This window comes from Solanum verrucosum, unplaced genomic scaffold (genome assembly GCF_900185275.1).
Source record: "Solanum verrucosum unplaced genomic scaffold, falcon-dt-bn FXZP01000036.1, whole genome shotgun sequence".
Taxonomy (NCBI): domain Eukaryota; kingdom Viridiplantae; phylum Streptophyta; class Magnoliopsida; order Solanales; family Solanaceae; genus Solanum; species Solanum verrucosum.
In genome coordinates this window covers 1,192,813-1,206,021 of record NW_026020253.1, presented here as the reverse complement: position 1 = coordinate 1,206,021, position 13,209 = coordinate 1,192,813, and the positions used below count along the sequence as shown (strand labels likewise).

Here is a 13,209-nt window from a genome sequence, read left to right as displayed (position 1 = left end):
ATACAGATACACATACATATACAATCTATACATTCCTATACATATAATAAACAAATTTATACATATAATATACATATGTATACACCGCATATGCACACCATATACAACCGAGTGTATATGTAGTGTACACTTCGGCTATGTTTGGTAAACTAGATGGCGGAATGGTATATATTGATAACTATCCTAATAAAAAAACAAATTATAAGATAACAGGACAGTAATAATAAAAATACTAATAAGAAAAACTAGACAATGCTCGACTACCTACTAGCATTCTACCCTAATTCTCGGCCTCTATTTCCTCCTATCTCGGGTCATGACCTCAATTAGCTAGAGGAGTGTCATGTCTTGTCTAATAATCTCATATCAATACTTCTTTGTCCTACTTCTAACTCTCCTCAAACCCACCATGGTCAATCTCTTACACCTCTTCACTGGGGCAGCTGAGCATCTCCTCCCCATATGTCTGAACTATCTCAGTCTCGCTTCCCTATTTTGTCCACCACGGAGGTCACTCCCACCTTGCCCTGAATATTCTCATCGTTAATCATATCTCTCCTGGTATCCCCACACATCCATCTCAACGTCCTCATTTCCGTTACTTTCATCTTTTCGACGTGCAAGTTCTTGACTAAGCAACACTTCATCCCATACAACATAATTGATCTAACAACTTCTACATAAAACTTACATTTAAGTCTTGATGCACATTCTCATCACACAAAACACGGGATGCAAGCCTCCATTTCATCCATCCCGCTCCAATACAATATATAACATAATTGTCAATCTTCCTAAATCCTAATTCCTTAGATTATTGACCCAAGGTGCTTGAAGTTTTCTCTCTTACAGATGGATTTTTTATTGATTTCCACTTCCACACCTACCTCTTGAGTCATGTCACTAAACTTGCACTCTATGTACTTTGTCTTAGTTTGTCTCAACCCCCTTTAAACTCCGGGGTCTGTCTCCAAACCTCCACCTTATCATTAACTTCGCCACATGTCTCATCAATTAATATTATGTCATCTTGCAAATAACATACACCATGGCACCTCCCCTTAGATAAGTCATGTCAATCATCTAAATAGTTCAGATACTAGACCATCAACTGCATATATTTTCATTAAGATTTAAGGCACTTAATGGGTCTGAATAGATCTTAATCATTTAGATCTAGAACAGAGTCTTAATACCATTACGAGGTATTCTTGTGTGGATAATATTCACCATCACTCTATTCACAATCACCAGCCACCACCACTAACCACCTCTGTCATCACAACCACCACCACCACTAGGACTGAAAATGAGCCCAAATATAGGTAATCCGCCCAACCCACACAAAACTTTATGGGTTGGGCTTAGAATAATTTAAGTTGGATCAATCTCAACTCATTAAAGTCTTCACCCATTTTAAAAGGATCTTCAATTTAGCCCAATTTAATCTCTAATTCAACCCATTTTAATACTCTTTATTTGCATTGAATGAGTCATCTTAATATATGTGTATTTGGTTAGTATAATGTTTTGTGACTTTCCACTTCAAAATTAAGAACTTATTTTGTTTTTCTTGGGTTGGAATTCAGATTGTGGTTATAAAATGTAAATAGCAAATTTTAAAATCAATGAGATTAAGAGGGTCAAATTGGGCGGGTCATGACCTAACCCGATTTTTAGCCCATTTGAACCCAACCCTTTTAAACCCAAAGTAAATTTGGCTGGGTCATAAATAGCAAATTTTAAAATCAATGAGATTAAGATGGTCAAATTGGGCGGGTCATGACCTAACCCGAATTTTAGCCCATTTGAACCCAACCCTTTTAAACCCAATTTCTAATTCCCCATTTGACACCCCTAACCACCACCATTGTGAACCACCATTACCGTCGTCAATCACCAACCACATCTACCATCACAACCACCATCATCACTAACCACTATTGTCAGCTACAACCACACTTTACCTCCTTCATCCTTATAATTTTATCCATTGTTGCCGCCACCACCCCCGTCTCTATAGCCGCCACTACCTCCACCACCACTATCAACCACCTCCCACCACTAGAGTCAATTCCTACTACCAACAAACTCTGCCATCATAACTAGCACCATTGCCAACTACCACCATACAATCTTCGATCACCACCACCACCGCCATCACCTCCACCACTACTATTAGCCATTACCCCCATTATTGTCGATCTTTACTACCAACCACCTCCATCATCATAACTAGCATCACATCATCAACCACCACCAACTACTAACATTAACCAACTTCAGCATTACAACCACTAACACCACTACAAATCGTCACCATTACGACAGTCACCACAACACCAACCACCTCCATCATCACAACTATCACCACCATCATTACTAGAAGATTAACAACTACTATTACCATCACCACCAACACTACAAACTATCTCCCCCATCTCTAGCAAACATAAGTGTTTTATTTCTTTTATCAACTAATGATTTTATTTATTAATTTTTATTTGAATTATATAATTATTATGTACATATAAATAAATTATGTATATTCAGATATTGAAAAACAAACAGTCTTTACCATTCCGTGTTCAAATCTAGAGACAACATCTTAATCATTCAGATGTGCATTCAGAGCAGACATCTAAATCTTAATGAAAACAAAAAATGCCTCAACCCCTCTTGCTGACCTTATACTGCTCCACCAATCTCCATAAGAAATGACTGGCTTCCATAGTTGATCGCTCTGACATGAAACTAAATTAGTTCTCGGAAAGACACCCTTCCCCATCCTCATATCCACCACCCTCTCCCAAACTCTCACAATGTGGCTTGGCAGCTTGATACCCCTATAGTTGAAGCAATTCTGAAATCACCCTTGTTCTTGTATAATAGGATCACTTCATTCTTCAGGCATTTTTGTTGTCTTAAAAATGACATTAAACAACCTAGTTATCGCTCCATACTTGCTTGCGATCTTCCAAAGTTCCACTGGGATCTCGTCTGGTTTGGTCTCCCTCCCCCCTTCTCATGTTATGAATAGCGTCCTTAACCACCTCAAAATTTAAACCTCTACTGTATCCAAAATCTCGACAACTCTCAAAGTTCTCTAAAACACTTGGATCATATTTTTTGTTCCCCTCTTCATTCAAGAGTTTATGTAAGTATGTCTGCCATCTTTGTATAGTGTATACCGTTTCCACCAATACTTTTCCTTCCTCATCTTTGATGCACTTCACTTGGTCATCCAATCTATCATCCAGACTTGAGCTTCTTCTTTTTTTTAAAATAAATATTACAGATTTAGAATTTACTCCATTTGAAATTAACAATGATTTAGAAAAAATAATAATAATTACAAAAACTTCAGGAAAAAAAGAAGTCACAAGTGGGAAGAAGAGAGTAGTTAATACCACAAAACCTACAAATGGTGAGACGTGGAAGAGCTTGTGACAAGTGAAGAAGATGCAAAAATACCATGCACAAGCAAGTTATCAATAATACCCATTACTTCCTAGAAAAAGACGCCATCAGAATGCTAAAGTCATCGTTTATAAGCATGTTTTTCAGGGACTCTATATCGACAAGAGTTTTTGTCCTTTTGACATGTCTCATAAGTAACAAGGTAAATCGCAGCATCCATTCAGCATCCCACAAATTCAAGGATGTACTTCAACCTAGAGAATGTTCAGTCTCAAATGCCCATTTTTTTAATTTTTAAATAATTAGGTTAACATTTATCAAGGCTACTGAATAAACCAAGCGACAGTATTATCATCTCCCATACTACATTGTCAAACACATCAGCATGATGGACCTTTTAAGAAAAATTTATGCTCCAAGCTCGGTTTATATAGTAGTCTCCACAGAACTGGTTTTAATAACTTACAGAAAAGAGGATGCTTGTCTTATCCTGGTATACTGCATTTGTAGCAGTCGTTGCATCAAGCTCTTTTTCCACAGAGCAGCTCTCACCTGTCATCAGAACAAAAAGAAGATGGCATAAAATAGGAACGAAAGGCAGCGAAAGCAACTAAAGAGCCTACAATGAATTCTATATACACAATCAAAAGCAGCAAATGAAAAAAGGTACACTGATTGGCAGAACTGATTCAATTTTACTTTCCATGCAATCTCATTGTATCAGTGAAACATTGTAGTTAGAGCATATAAAACTTGAAGCACCATATAATAGGCAGATACAAGTATAACACCTGCTAAGAACTCCGAATATTTCAAGAAAAGGTTTGCATATTGGCATTATAATAGTTTCTGTATTAGTAATTACTATCCCAAAGTTAGTAACCCATCCCTCATTTGTAAAGTAACGCAAATCTAATCTCATGTCCCGTAATTAGTATTTCTATTTTTCTAACACCTAATAATTGATAACTTATCAAACTGATAACTTACAAGAAACATCGTGTACAGCTTTCATTCTTTAGTTATGACTTCCTTTAATTTGATATTAACAGCTATTAACTTACTTAAGATTTAAGATTGTTATTTTCATCAAACAAGGATTTATGACTGTTATTGTCAATAACATCAAATGATTACTTTTTTTTTTTTTTTGATAACCGAGAAATCCGTCTATGACCCGCCCTTTGGACCAATCATAGCCTTTTAAACTCGGTGGATAATGGGCCCGCCTCTCTACCCCTCTCCACTTAAATACCGGGCTTCGCTTTGCATGGTGTGGGGCTTGAACCTGTGACCTAAGCCACAAATCCTCCACCTTTTTCCACTCGAGCTAAGCCTTGGGGGCCAAATGATTACTTATTTTGATCACTTCAATGTTAATTTTTGTAGCATAAGGTCTTAGAAACATACTACTCCTATAAAATATAAGTTGTTTGTGATGAAAATATCATTGATCATCTTCTTTTATTTAAGATGGTGCATTTGGAAATATTATAATAGACAATTAAACATAACTTTAACCTCCCAACATTATTATTGTTAAAGAGTTCACTGCATTCACATTATTTATGAATTCTTTTAACTCATGCTGTGCATTCTCAACAAAACAAATGGCAATGGAAGGTCAAATTGCATAATCTGTTAGGCAATTAAAGGACATTATCATCTGTAAGGCCAAGCGCACCTGTTAAAATTGCCTGATCAACACGTAAGTGATCGCTCAATATCTCGATCATTCTCATATCAGCTGGAATTTTACACCCAACTTCACATTTCATGGAAAGGTCACAAAGAAAAGATTAGTGCAAAATAAAAAGAGGATGAGTATGAAATCTTATACAATTTCCAGTTGATATAATTAAAAGACTCAACATACCACTCACTTCTACAATATCTCCAGGGACAAGGTCTGCTGCAGGTAATATCGAGAAACAACCTGATAGATCAAATTTCACATGATAGTTGAGCACGAAATGTTGAAAATGTTAATCAACCAAGGACAAGAAAAAGAAATAACTGAAAGTGATATGTAAAGCTCTCAAGATTTTGTTTAGCAGCAGGTAAAGGTATTTCACAATTTCAAGCCTCAATGTACTGGATTGAAGGATGATGTGCAGATTTCATATGGAGATCAGAAGTCCAGCTAAAGTCTAGCTAGCCCAACATGGAGTTGCAAAGCAAGGCTACAGTGTAGTCATAATGACATAGAGCTGGTGCTGTTTTTCATTTTCCTTTTTTCTTTTCTTTTTTTTCTTTTTGGCAATGATCTCATTTTCCCTTAGGACCTTCTGTTCTATGTTCTAATATACTTTGACTTGGAACGCCCACCAATGACAGGCCGTTTATCTAAAATTCTCTTCTCCATTTCTCCAAAGAAGAACAGTTATTTGAGCTTGCAGCCTCATCCTTGACATACATATACATACTAAAGAGACTGTACAGAGCTTTGGATAGCCTACACAAGTAACGCATTAGCACATCTCTATACTGTTACCCACAAGGAGGTCAAAATGTGGATTTTCACTTAATTAAGAGATTCACAATCATGACTATTTATATGCAACAAAAAAAGGACTTTGTCGCACATGCTTCAATAAAACAAAGATCATAACACCAAAATATGAAGCACATTCAGGATGCAGGTAATCAAGCACCACTTGAATTGTTTTAAACAATACAATCTTGTCTTACGTAAATGAGGTTTACACAAACTAAGACTAAAAAATATATAAGCCAGAAGAAAGAGACACAATGAACATGATCAGAATCATATTAGACGCTTAAAAGACTACCCATAAGCACTAATGAAAAAAAACAGCTTTCAACAATTGAAAAGGGGATTCAAAAGTAGGAAGAACTCAAATTACCATTGCGCAGGACAGTAGCAACGTCAGCTTGGTATGCACGTAGCTCCTACAATTAGGAAACAACTCTGTGAGTAAAAATTTTCAAGCATAGGTGATGAACACGACAGATCATAACTAAAAAAAAAATTGATTCACCTTATGAATATCAACATTTTCCTCCATGTAACATAGATAGTCACAATGCCAAATACTAACGAAGAAAGATATACCATGACAGTAGAGGTGGAAAAAAACCCATCTGAACTAAAATAGGCTGGCTATCAATAAAAGATCTGGTAGATCAGAATGGGCTGACCCAAAATGACCAGTCAAATAGATTTGATCAGGATTGGATTCAGACCATGTAACCAGGCAGATTGAAATTCAACCCAACCCATGAGTCATTTTCTGCTATGTCATTCCTCTTCCAGATTTCTCAACCAGACTCTTCTGTTTTGCTCTTCCTATTTATTTCTGCTGTTCCAGGAAGCTTGTGCACTCGTTCTATCTTTATCTATCCTTTTTTTAAACTTTATATCGATTGTTCCATTTTCTCGTTCTTATTTTTGTCTAACCCAATCTTTTTATATTTGAAAATATTTCATCTACAGGTTAAACTCAGCAATGAGAGAGTTCTCAGAATGCATTGAAGACATGGACCTCATTGATCTGCAATTAAGTGGTGGAAGGTATACCTGGTACAAGGGTGATAACCATATCACAGCATCCAGGATAGACAGGATTATGGTCTCCACAGAATGGAATAATCTTTTCACCAACATAAAGCAAACCACTATGCAAAGAGTGACTTCTGATCATGTTCCTATAGCCTTGTTGTGTGGACATTGGGAACAATCTAAATCCTATTTTAATTTCGAAAATTGGTGGCTGAACCAAGAAGGATTTGTTGAAAGAATCAAGGTCTGGTGGAATGATTTTGAGTTCTATGGGAAGCCAGATTACATCTTAGCATGCAAACTCAAAGCCCTCAAAGGGAAATTGAAAGAATGGAGCAGATATGAACAAGGTAATCTGAAATTGCAAAAGAACAACCTTCTCAATCAGATGGCTGAGTTAGAATCACATCAGAGCAACAGAATTTTAACTGAGGAGGAGATGGAAAAAAAAATCCACACTTTTCATGGAGTATGAGGGGTGTTTGAAGAATGAGGAAGTGGCCTAGAGACAGAGATCAAGGGCTTTGTGGCTCAAGGAAGGGGATAGGAATACAAAGTTTTTCCACCAAACAGCTAATGCCCACAAGAGATACAACCATATTGATCAACTGGAAATACAGGGAGAGACTATAACAGACTATAACAGACTATAACAGAGCCAGACAGAATTAAGGAAGAAATTATTTCTTTCTACAAAAAGATGTATATAGAACCTGAAGGTTGGAGACCCTCTGTAAATATCAGCAACCATCCTACCATTACAGAGGGTGAAAATGAAGCATTGCAGGCAGATTTTGAGGAACAAGAAGTACTTGAGTGTTTAAAAATGTATGCTATAGACAAAGCCCCTGGTCCTGATGGATACACAATGGGATTCTTTCTAAAATGTTGGGAGATCATTAAACATGACATTATGGGGGCTCTCCACAATTTTCATTCAACTGGGATGTTTGAAAAGAGCTATAATGCAACATACATAGCACTGATTCCTAAAAAGATAGGAGCAAAGGAACTCAAGGACTTCAGACCCATCAGCTTAATTGAAAGCTTCTATAAGCTAATGTCCAAGGTTTTGACCGAAAGGTTGAAGAGAGTTGTGGATAAGTTGGTAGACAAACAACAGATGGCTTTTATCAGAGGCAGATAGATAATGGATGCAGTGCTTATAGCTAATGAAGCAATTGATTCTAGAGTGTCCCAGAAGAAACATGGTATACTGTGCAAACTTGATATTGAGAAAGCATATGACCATGTGAATTGGGATTTCATTCTAAGTATGCTGAGACAAATGGGATTTGATAGCAGATGGATCAGTTGGATCAAGTTTTGTATTTCAACTGTTAAGTTTTCAGTACTCGTCAATGGGTCTCCTGAAGGCTTTTTCAGTGCACACAGAGGAATCAGGCAAGGGGATCCCTTATCACCCTTCATGTTCATCATAGCTATGGAGGGGCTTAACAATATGTTGAAGATAGCCAAGACAACAGGAAGAATACAGGAATTTGAAGACAGTAAGGTTGCTAGGAATAGTATGGAGATCACACACCTACATTATGCTGATGATGCACTAATTTTTTGTGGGGCTGAGGAGGAGCAGTTGCTGATTTTGAGACTCATACTAGTCTACTTTGAAGCCATATCTGGACAACATATAAACTGGAACAAAAGCCATTTGTATCCAATTAATGTGGTTCCGGATATGGAACACCTCTCACAAACCTTGGGAGGAGTGACAGGTACTCTGCCATCAGTATACTTGGGCATGCCTTTGGGGGCAAAGTCTGGAGCCATAGACATTTGGAACCCAATATTGGAGAAATAAGAAAAGAAACTAGCCAGATGGAGATCACAGTACCTCTCCTTGGGAGGTAGATTAACTCTGATAAACTCTGTTCTGGATGCTCTCCTTACATATATGCTATCTATCTTCCATATTCCCCAATCAGTAGTTCAGAGTTTGGACAAAATTAGAAGAAACTTCTTGTGGCAAGGAAATAATGAAAGAAAAGGCTTTCACTTAGTCAAGTGGAAGAACATCATCAGAAGTAAGATGCAAGGTGGATTAGGTATCAAGAATCTCAAAAACCATAGCAAAGCTCTGAAGGTGAAATGGCTATGGAGGTACCATCAGGAGGACCAAGCACTATGGTATAGGGTGATCAACAACAAGTATGAGGAGCTAAATAAATGGGCAACCAAAGAGGTAAATACCCCCAATGGGATTATCCTTTGGAAATCCATCAGAATATTTTGGCCTTTTCTCAGTAATCAGTCTACTGTCAAGGTACAAAATGAAGAAAAACTAGTTTTTGGTTTGATAAATGGTTGAGTGGTATGAGCCTCAAAGATCGTTTTCCTGACATCTTTACATTGGCTCAACATCAACAGAAGACTGTCGCTGAAATGTGGACACAACAAGGCTGGGATCTGATCCTCAGAAGAAATCTGAATGACTGGGAAATTCCCAGAATACTTGAATTGTTTAAGGTTCTGGAGAATTTTCAAGGTATACAAACAGGCGAGGATTATTTATGGTGGCAAGGGCACAACAAAGGTAGTTACAAAGTGAAAGAAGGATACAAACAGATAAGTCCTGGTGGCATTCAAGACTTCAAATGGCCTTGGAAGCAAATCTGGAGGACCAAAGTGCCACACAAAGTGGCATGCTTTACATGGCTACTAGCCAATAAAGCAGTTTTGACATTGGATAATGTGGCCAAGAGAGGAATCTCTCTATGTAACAGATGTTCCTTATGTGGTAAGGCTAATGAGACGGTGAGACATCTCTTCTTACATTGAAACTTTACTGAGCAGTTGTGATAGATTTTCCTTAATCTCAGAGGCATATCTTGGTGTATGCCTAGCAAGATTGATGAGACTCTATTCAGTTGGGAGATGGCTGGAGTTGGGGCTACAAACAGAGAAAGATGGAGGATGATCCCTGCTAGTATTTGGTGGACTATATGGAGGGAGAGAAACGAGAGATGTTTTGAGAATAGGAACAACAACTTGCAGAAAGTAAAGCTTAAGTGTGTTTTGTTGTTCTGCTTTTGGTGTACAAATGTCTACTCCAATGAAACTGAGTCAATCATAGATGTTTTAGGATCCATTTAGATTTGGTTCAATTTTTGGATAGATTATACTTCCTTTCTTCTTTTGTAAATATGGTTTTTCAGTACTACCTAAGTACTAAATGAAATACAAATGTTACCAGTTTCAAAAAAATAATATTTCATCTATTATAAAAAAGAATGGTGTTTGATATTATAACTTAACAGAATATTCCAAATTTCCAATCAACAAATTATATTATCAAGAACTATTGAGGTGAAGCTAAACTAATATCATTGTTTTGTTTCAAACTATCTGCTATTGTAAATACGGCTCATTCTTCTTTGCTAAGAAATAAACATTTGTGGTCTAACTTCATCATATGAAGATCAAGCCACCATCAATGGAATAATCACAAATTCCAACAACATAATTTACGAACTGAATGACCCTGGGATTATCTTACCAGCTCTTACAAATATGAACCTTAACCTGGTTGACCAAGAAACTGCAAAGAATTTGACTTCTGCAGCCTGAGCAGCCTAAGAATGGTGTGAGAAATATTTGAGAAGAATATTATTGAATTGTGTCTCTACATTAATACATTGAGACTCTGTATAGACACTACATAAGACTCCTTTTCCAACAAGGACACTACAAAAAAATCTTTTTCTAAGTAGGATTCTATATACTATTTTTATTCATATTCCTATTCTAAGTAGAATTGTATATATTAATCTTGTTCCTATTCTCATTCTAACACTCCCCATTAAGCTGGTGCATACAAGTCGTATGTACCTAGCTTGTTACAAATGTAATTAATACGAGGACCGATGCAGGGCTTAGTGAGATATTTGCAAGTTGATCACTCGAATTAACAAAATTGACTGTCAATCTCAATGTGCCTAGTCACAAAATTGGCAGTCAATCTCAATATGTTTAGTCTTCTCATGAAATACTGGATTTAATGCATAATGTCGATAAAACACAAAGTGATAAATTCTTGAATTACAAAGTTAAACTTCCCAAACCAAGCTTGAAAAAATTGTTTTAGACCATAGTGACTTACGAAATCGACATACAAAGCTACTAAACTCCCCCTAGCAACAAAATTAAGTGGTTGCTCCATATAGACTTATTCACAATGCAGCGGTCGCCGGAAAGTGCTCAAAAATCTGGTATAAAATATATGGATCATCTTGGAATCAATGGATGAGTTGATATTAAACAAGAAAATCATTGAAAACTGGCTGAAACATGCTCACGTGTCAGAGTATTAGATTTGATGGCTAAACAATCTGAGAAATAAAATTATATGGGTAGGGTCGGAATGATGGCATGACCCTAGTGAGAAAGAAAATTATGTGGGTAGGTTCCATACCGACGACACGACCCTACTGAAAAAGAAAAATTATATGGATAGGGTCGGAATGATGCCACAACCCTACGCAAATCAGATTTGAGTAGTCGCAGAAAAGAAGCATGGAACTACACAAATCAAATCTAAGTAGTCACCGAAAAGACACACAGTGCTATGCAACTCAGATTACGAGAAAGTAGCTTGGAAAAAATCATGATACTACGCAAACTAAATATGAGAAGTAGTCCAAAGAGATGCACAATGCTACGCAATTCAGAAATGAAGTAGTCACCGAAAAGGTGGCAAGGTGCTACACATATTAGATATGTGAAAGTAGTCAGCGAAAGGATGGCACGGTGCTACACAAATACGTTATGAGAAAGTAGTCACTCGAAAGAATGCACAATGCTACACAAACACTGACGGATATGGGGGTTGACACAAAGCAACCCTAGAAAGTCATCGAAAATTGATGCACTATGACCTGTCTGACTGAGTTTTTTTTTTTTTGATAACCGAGAAATCCGTCTGTGACCCGCCCTTTGGACCAATCACAGCCTTCTAAACTCGGTGGATAATGGGCCCGCCTCTCTACCCTTCTCCACTTAAATACCTGGCTTTGCTTTGCATGGTGTGGGGCTTGAACCTGCGACCTAAGCCACAAATCCTCCACCTTTTGCCGCTTGAGCTAGGCCTTGGGGGCATCTGACTGAGTTTTCTTCCCTTGAATATAGGGTTCATGCATATAACATTGGCCCCACTTTTGTTAACATAATCATTGGCCAAACGGGCGGCATATATGGGTAATAGCCACATGCTGGCAACGAAAGCTCTTTGATTCTCTACCAAGTACCAAGATTGTAGAGGCTCTGATACTATGTGAAAAATATTTGAGAAGAATACTATTGAATTGTGTCTATTATTACATTGAGACCCTATTTATAGACACTACATTAGACTCATTTTCTAACTAGGACACTACAATACAATACTTTTATAAGTAGGATTCTATAAACTATTTCTACTCCTATTCCTATTCTAAGTAAGGATTGTATATATTATATCTTGTATCTATTCTTATTCTAACAAATGGCAGAGCAATAATAGTGTAAAATAATAGGAAAGAAAAAGTTGGGGTCATGTTGGGTGGGTTGGGTTAACCCGATAAATTACACATTTTGACCCAACTAAATTTTGGGTTTTGGTTATGAAACATTTATTAGTTTTTTTCCCTAGGTGGATTCTAGAGATCCCTTTTGGGTGTCTAGAGCCCCTTTTCCTGTGGTTCTCTGCCATCGGAATCTCTTCCCTTTCTTGCCTTTGTTTTTAGGTAGCATTTAGAACATGGAGAACATGTTGTATTTCAGACAGTGGGGAAATCTTATGATCTTACAGAGTCAATATCTGCTTCAGAGAGATGGTTTGAGTTGGTGGAGAGTACCAGGCTGTTTACCAGGCGTATGATATTGAGTAGGGGATCTTTACTTTGGTTATGCAAAAGATTAAGGCAAGCTTCTGAAAGCAGGGGGGAAAACTTCAAAACATGGACATGCAGAGACATTTCAACATATATTTATTGCCCCCTGAAGTTCAATAAGTATGGGCGATTTATTTCTGTTATTACAGTGAATGGGCAGAGTAGATCAGTAATTATTATTCTAGAAAATACATTTAATGAGGGATGGGGGAGTCTGGTGACAAGAGTGGAAAACTTCATTGAGAGAAAAGTAGAGAAGAAAGGGGAATTTATTACAAAAAGGGAATTAAATCTCAATACAATCGCTGGGAAGGGGAATTACAAGGGAGCTCTGCACAATAGTAAATGGAGCAAGAGAGAAATGAATGTAGCCAGTGA

At 37.2% G+C, this 13,209-nt stretch overlaps 1 protein-coding gene across 5 annotated transcripts in view; it reads right to left on the bottom strand.

Annotated features, from left to right (window-relative positions):
- Positions 1-13,209, bottom strand: part of LOC125833096 (calcium-transporting ATPase 3, endoplasmic reticulum-type) — an 85,271-nt gene that overhangs the window by 56,139 nt on the left and 15,923 nt on the right. For 3 of the 5 annotated variants that reach the window (XR_007443287.1, XR_007443288.1, XM_049512241.1), the window contains exons 7-10: positions 6,288-6,333; positions 5,297-5,356; positions 5,105-5,185; positions 3,887-3,972 (exon numbers count right to left, since the gene is read on the bottom strand). Coding sequence is in view for 3 of the 5 variants with exons in the window: in XM_049512241.1 (XP_049368198.1) it covers positions 3,887-3,972; positions 5,105-5,185; positions 5,297-5,356; positions 6,288-6,333 (273 nt within the window). In the remaining 2 variants the exon portion in view is untranslated. Of the gene's footprint in view, positions 1-3,886; positions 3,973-5,104; positions 5,186-5,296; positions 5,357-6,287; positions 6,334-10,460; positions 10,484-13,209 lie in introns of those variants that run through there. The other 2 variants (XM_049512242.1, XM_049512243.1) reach the window with 2 other exon arrangements.